This window comes from Leptopilina heterotoma, unplaced genomic scaffold (genome assembly GCF_015476425.1).
Source record: "Leptopilina heterotoma isolate Lh14 unplaced genomic scaffold, ASM1547642v1 Lhet_190, whole genome shotgun sequence".
NCBI lineage: Eukaryota > Metazoa > Arthropoda > Insecta > Hymenoptera > Figitidae > Leptopilina > Leptopilina heterotoma.
The window spans coordinates 440633-447894 of NW_025110909.1; the positions used below are offsets into that span (position 1 = coordinate 440633).

The 7262-nt window shown below is 27.7% G+C and overlaps 1 protein-coding gene across 2 annotated transcripts; it reads left to right on the top strand.

The window, feature by feature from the left end:
* Positions 1 to 452: 452 nt before the first annotated feature.
* On the top strand, positions 453 to 3163 carry LOC122500721. Of its 2 annotated transcripts, XM_043609788.1 has the most exons (7): positions 453 to 565; positions 757 to 895; positions 1108 to 1263; positions 1397 to 1523; positions 1603 to 1704; positions 1970 to 2091; positions 2816 to 3163. In XM_043609788.1, exons 1-7 carry the CDS (start codon positions 536 to 538, stop codon positions 3010 to 3012), a joined length of 873 nt encoding a protein of 290 aa, XP_043465723.1. In that variant the 5' UTR covers positions 453 to 535; the 3' UTR covers positions 3013 to 3163. The 2 variants fall into 2 exon arrangements, with proteins under 2 accessions (XP_043465723.1, XP_043465722.1); XM_043609787.1 differs by lacking the exon at positions 2816 to 3163 and having other exon boundaries at positions 1970 to 2574.
* The last annotated feature ends 4099 nt before the right edge of the window (positions 3164 to 7262 follow it).

Here is a 7262-nt window from a genome sequence, read left to right on the forward strand (position 1 = left end):
ATTTCTAACCCACGAAATAATCAAAACTCTCAAACAACAGAAACAAGTTCCTTAATGGACACTTTACAAAATCTTAGTATGAGTCCTGAAAATGAAACACAGAAAGGTACACAAGCTTCATTATCAGCGTTATCAAGTTATGTTGCAAATCGGGGGTCCTTAAATAAAAATCAGGAAATAAATCGTCCAACTCTTGTTCCTTTGCCCACGAATTTCAATTCTGCAAAGGAAACTGTTTTCTACAGAATGCCTTCTGCTTCGAGCTCTCCGGAAGAGGTCAAAAATGCAATGAAGAGATTTAAGGTGCCGTCCCATGTGGGCGTAATAGCGTCGGCGTAAAGGCGGAAAGTGCAATTTACTAGATTCTAGTAATTTTTCAAAATAGAATCGTTTGACTCTCTATATGTTTTTGGTCATTGATCAACGTGCTTGAAATTTTAAATCTTGCTCGGTGCATTGTTGTGATTGTTGTCTTGTAGAATTGTGCTATAGTATTCTTGGATTTAAATTATTATTTAAGTTATAAGTTATTATTATGGCTGATGTCGAAGAGGATAATGTTCCTGTAAGTAAAAATAAAATTTTCTATAAATATTAATTATATTTTTTTGTAAAACTGTGCTGGGAGTATATTTCAAAAGCATTTAAATGCTATTTGTAGGTTAGAAAAAAAACGTGTCTTTGGAAATTTGCAGCATTCGTAATGAATGTATGATGGTATTTTACTTAAATATTTTATATTCTTATTGTTTTTAGCCAATCAAGAAATGCTGGAACTGTGGTTGGGTTATACCCGACTGTCAGTTTAATAACCTCTTAAACCATACCTGCTTTGCAGGTTATAATGAGGACCGTAATGGAATCATCATTTCCAATGATGGTATAGTTTCTTTGAGTGAGTTAATAAAATTATTTGTTTTCTTTATTAATTTTATTTATTTTCTAAATTTTTAGAATACTCCGACATATTTTAGAACTATTCTAGACAAATAAGTAACGCATTGAAATATACCCTTCGATGTTTAGAAAAATTACATTCTGAACTTACCTTTAGAATTGTTTATTATTATTTTACTAATTGTCTTAATATTATAATGTTAACTACAGCTGTTATTTCAAAAAAAAGACAAAAATTATCGAAGGAATTACGTTTCTTACACAAAATAAAAGACTATCCTGCACTGTTTTGTAGTAAGGAAAGAAGAAAAATGTCTAAAGAGAATTTGTCAAATATATGGAAGATGCTGGCGAATTCCTTACCAGGTTAAAATATTTATTATTATCGATTATGTAATACAATTATTGAATATTCATCTCACAAAAAAAATTTTTTGTCTCAATTGTATATATACATAGTTAAAATAATGTAATATAAATGTTAAATATATATTTACAGGATATGATGTAGAAACTGCAAAGAAGGAGTGGAAGAATTTAAGGGACCAATTTCAAAGATCTGTAGACCCTTTAAAATTTCGACACTATAATATTATGAAATACTTTGACGACTATACATGTGACGAGTATGTATGCATTCCTTAAATATTTATAATTATTTCTTTGTTGAAAAATTTTTAGTTATTAAAAAAAGTTCATATCTAGAGCCAACCATGAAAATGGAGATGAACCTTTACAAAATGAAGCTCCATCAAGTGAGAGCAATTTTACACCACAGGTGTTATGCACTGGCGTTCAAAACGTTCAGTAAGTACACTTTTTAATAAATTATAAAGTATTTGTAAATGACAAAGAAAGTTTCAAACAGATGTTAGCAATAAGTGAAGTAAAACCTCATGTGTATTAAATTATTTAAAATTATTTAAAATTATTAAAAGACATTAAATTGTAAAATATTTGTTAGCATTTAATTGTAAGTCTGTAAGAATTTAACAACAGAATATTTCAGTATTTAACCATATAATTAAATTATCTGTTAGTATTTATAATATTAAAAATGCAATATTTGCAGGTCAAATGACGAACAAGAAAGAGGCAGAAGTGGGTCTATCGACGAAGTGCGTAACTCCGATATTGTTGTCCAGAACAGTACAATAACTTTCGAGAATGGAAAAAAGAGAAAATTAAGTAAACGTAAGTTGAAATTTCATATTGAAGGGCTGAAAGCAATTTTTGTTAGATGGCTATATAATTATCAATTTTATTTTTTTTATGTTCAATTTTCAAGTACACTCGATTCTCGTTATAACGACGATCTCGGGACTTCAAAATCTCGATATTACGACGAAAGGAGAGGATCCTACTTCACGTTCTATTCAAACGTCAAATACGTGCTAAATTTTTCGTAAAGTATGTTTATTTATATTAAAAGTTTTTGAATTATGAAATCAGTTTAAAGAAAAAGTAAGTATTTTTAATAATAATCGGATCACTAGATTCTTTAGGTTAAATAAATTTAAGAGTCGATTAAATTTGTCGTTTTTTTTGAGTTAACCAAAATTTTGGTTAAATTAAATTCTTAAATTCGTTCGTGTTTTTTTTGTCGTTGTATCGAGAGTTTTAATGTTCGTTATAACGAGAGAACGTTGTAACGAGATTCGTTATAACAAGAATCGAGTGTAATGTGAACTACAATATTATATTAAATGATTTTCTATTTTTCTACCAAATTATTTTTTTTGAACTAAACAATTCACCTAATAAATGAATTTCCTTTTTTATAATTTTCCAAAAAAATTGAATGATAATTCTCATGTTTAAAAATTTTATTTTACATGAAGACTAAGAAACAAGCCTTTAATAACTTAATTCAATAATAATAAACAAATTTATATTTTAATGTTTTTATTTTATGCAGATAATTTGAAACACGATCTTCAAAACGCCATATTGGAAAAGATCAGTTCCCATACATTAAATAAACCCGATCAAGTTGACATGTTTCTACTAAGTGTAGCTCCAATGTTTAAAAAATTGAACGACGCACGACAACTGAGGGTATACCGAATGTTAATACAAATTATTGAAGAAGAATTAAACATTCAAGAAAGTTAAAGATTTCAGCAGAGATTATGAGTTTTCTTTCTTGAAAATAATGTATATAAGAAACGTTAAAATTTTAAAAAGTTAATAAATATTCGTAAAATGTAAATATTCAAAACTTTACGTAAGATTTGAAATTTACCAAATATAATAACTTAAAAGTTTAAAAGTAATATTTAAATAATGTGATTATAAAGAAATTGTTTTGAGAAAACGCAAAGATTATTTTATTTTGTTAAAGTTTAAATTTTCAAAGAAATATTTATTTGTTGAATATAATGTTAAATATGTAGATGTGATATAACAAAAATAATAACACTTATGTTACTACAATTTTATAAGTAAAAGAGCGTAAGAAAAAGAAAAAGTTTTCTACGATAAAATGAACATGTTACTCCTATTAAAAAAATGAATTCTATGCAATAATAATGCTAAAGGTTTTTGGAAAGAATTACATTCTTTATGCAAACACTTAACCCATTAACGCCTGAAACCTTTGAAATTTTGTGTTTAATTTAAGATATAATTTTATATATTAAACATGCTCCCTAAAAATAACTGAAGCGTTTCTTTATATTTTCGGGGTCGCTCTACAAGATTCCATGCTCAGATTTTAAATTTATCGCATAGAAAATTAAATATGGCGAATTTTGTGCACCAAATTGCGAAAAAAATGAAATTTTTTTTTTTAAAATAATTATTTCTTACTGAAAACATTTTTTTCAAATGAATACAAGTGTCACAAATTGGCACAAACTTATTAAACTTTCAAAATATGCAATAGCGGAAACAAAAAAAACAAAATGGCGGCTTCAAAATGGCGCTAATTTGAGAAAAAATTAATTAATTTTTTTTATAGTGCACCGATTCAGGCAATAGCTATGAAATGTAATAGAACTTAGTGTTTATATGTTTTTGAAGTCTCTCATCACGAATATGTACTCGGATTTTCAAAATTCAAAATGGCGGATCCAATATGGCCGACGAAAATTTTAAAAATTTACTCCATTCGCTTGAATTTTGTTACTCAGGGGTTTTTAAGGTCGCTGATTGTGAATCTGCAATCGGATTTTCAAAATTCAAAATGGCGGATCCAATATGGCCGACAAACATTGTAAAAATTCACTCTATTCGCTTGAACTTTGTTACTCAGGGGTTTTTGGGGTCGCTGATTATGAATCTGCTATTGGATTTTCATAATACAAAATGGCGGATCCAATATGGCCGACAAAAATTATTTTAATTTACTAGATTCGCTTAAAACTTGTTACTCAGGGGTTTTTGGGGTCGCTGATTGTGAATCTGCTATTGGATTTTCAAAATACAAAATGGCGGATCCAATATAGCCGATAAAAATTGTTTAAATCAATTCTAGTCGCTTGGAATTTGTAAAATGATGACCATCTATTTGCCGTCAGAATAAGGCAAAATACAAATCAAATCCCTCAGAAGTACACAACGAAAAAATTGTAGGTCTAAATCTAATTGGCTTAGATAAATTGTTTCAACACTATCATAGCATAAGACTTAATATTGCAAAACTTATAACCTGACATTGTTAATGAAACAATTTGAGATGACAGATAAGGAGTAGTTGACCAATATTATCGAATTTTAGCTTTAATATCATTAGAATAATTTAGAGAGTTGGTAAACGTCTTATTCTGACGGCAAATAGAAGGTCATCATTTTACAAATTCCAAGCGACTAGAATTGATTTAAACAATTTTTATCGGCCATATTGGATCCGCCATTTTGTATTTTGAAAATCCAATAGCAGATTCATAATCAGCGACCCCAAAAACCCCTGAGTAACAAGTTTCAAGCGAATCTAGTGAATTTAAATAATTTTTGTCGGCCATATTGGATCCGCCATTTTGTATTATGAAAATCCAATAGCAGATTCATAATCAGCGACCCCAAAAACCCCTGAGTAACAAAGTTCAAGCGAATAGAGTGAATTTTTACAATGTTCGTCGGCTATATTGGATCCGCCATTTTGAATTTTGAAAATCCGATTGCAGATTCACAATCAGCGACCTCAAAAACCCCTGAGTAACAAAATTCAAGCGAATCGAGTAAATTTTCAAAATTTTCGTCGGCCATATTGGATCCGCCATTTTGAATTTTGGAAATTCGAGTACATATTCGTGATGAGAGACCTCAAAAACATATAAACACTAAGTTCTATTACACTTAATAGCTATTGCCTGAATCGGTGCACTATAAAAAAAATTAATTAATTTTTTCTCAAATTAGCACCATTTTGAAGCCGCCATTTTGTTTTTTTTGTTTCCGCTATTGCATATTTTGAAAGTTTAATAAGTTTGTGCCAATTTGTGACACTTGTATTCATTTGAAAAAAATGTTTTCAGTAAGAAATAATTATTTTAAAAAAAAATTCATTTTTTTCGCAATTTGGTGCACAAAATTCGCCATATTTAATTTTCTATGCGATAAATTTAAAATCTGAGCATGGAATCTTGTAGAGCGACCCCGAAAACATAAAAAAACGCTTCAGTTATTTTTAGGGAGCATGTTTAATATATAAAATTATATCTTAAATTAAACACAAAATTTCAAAGGTTTCAGGCGTTAATGGGTTAAGAAAGGATAATATTTTTCATAACAATAACATCATTGAGGAACCTTTTGATTAAAATAACATTATCGTCTTACCATTCGTTAATGAGTTAAAAGATTTTTTTAAAAATATATATATATATATATATATATAAAAATTATGATATCAGAGTTGTTTTCTCTTATGAAAAAGATCCTTTTGGAGTTTTTGAAAAATAAAGATACCATTGATTTTAAGCATAGAAATCATGCAGTATACTGCGTTCCATGCCAGTGTCTTTTTTTCCAAACAATTGTTTGTTCGCTACGTAACCTCACCTCAGTGTGAAACGCATAGTTTTTTTTGGTTGGTATGAAAAATTACAAAATATTACAAGTGTCAGCAACTGTCAGCCATTTGCAAAGTGTGACAAGTGTATCGTTTCGATAAGAAGTATTGGCTGTTATTTCCTGAGTGATTTTTTTCTGAAAGTGTTGATTGTGAATTTTGTAGTTTTGTTTTTTTGTACATTTGAAAAAAGTTGCAATTTTTTTGTACATTTGAAAAAAGTTAAAGTACATTGCATACGTTACGTACGTAAGTATTAAAATTAAAATACATGTGAATACAAATTAAATTTTTTGTTAATATTATTTGTATATATATTTATTAGGAAGAGTTTGTAAATATAATGTGTGAATTATTTGCTTTATTAATTTAAAGGATTTAATTAATTTTATTAATTAAAGTTAAAGGTTAAAGTTAAATACATTAATTTAATTAAAGTTAAAGTTTTAAAGTTAAAGTTTAAAGGAATAAAGGACATTTGCCTGTTATTTTGATTTCTAAATGTAGAATATTGATTTTTTAAATTCTGATGTTTGTACATAATTATATTATAGTGGTAATAATTATTATTTAATATTGATTGATATTTGTTTTTTTAAATCTTAATTATTGATTTTTTAACATTTTGTTTTTTAACATTTTGGTAGTTAGTTATTATTTTGGAAAAAACTTTATGAATATTAAAGATGTACTAAAAATAACATGTGATTACGAGATACCAGATACTTGATAAACAGAGATTTAGTCAAGAGGTACTAGATTAACAGATACTCTATTAACAGATACTAGATTAACAGATACAAAACAGATACAAAACAGAAAAATTTACCAAAAATATACTTATATTTAATAATATTAATAATACTAGAACCAAAAGGGCGCGCGTTGCGCGCCTACTCTTGGTCCTTTGACACACAAAATAAAACCTTAATGTAACCTTACATTAAATCTTAATTTAATAAAAACATATGTTTATATTTTAATAATTATTTTTCTGTTAATAAGATTGTTTAAAAATTTTTTAATTTTTTTAATCTAAGTTTGACGAATTGAATTTTCTATAAAAAATTACACGTTAATGCCTAAAAAAAATTCTCATTCTGGAGAAAAGCACCTTTAAAATAAGCCTAAAATCATTAAAAAGCATTCAGTATTTTAGAAGTCATTAAAATTTTTGTAAAAGGGTAAGACTCCGTCAGAAAAAAAGCGATTTGCAAGTGGTCTTCCGATTTCTTCGAAACCTTGGGAAATAGAAGTCTTATATGAATTAAATTTAACCCTAAAAGGATTTTGAAAAATTTTCAAAATGGCGGCCGCTACGCCATATTGAAAATGAGTGTTGCGTTTTTTT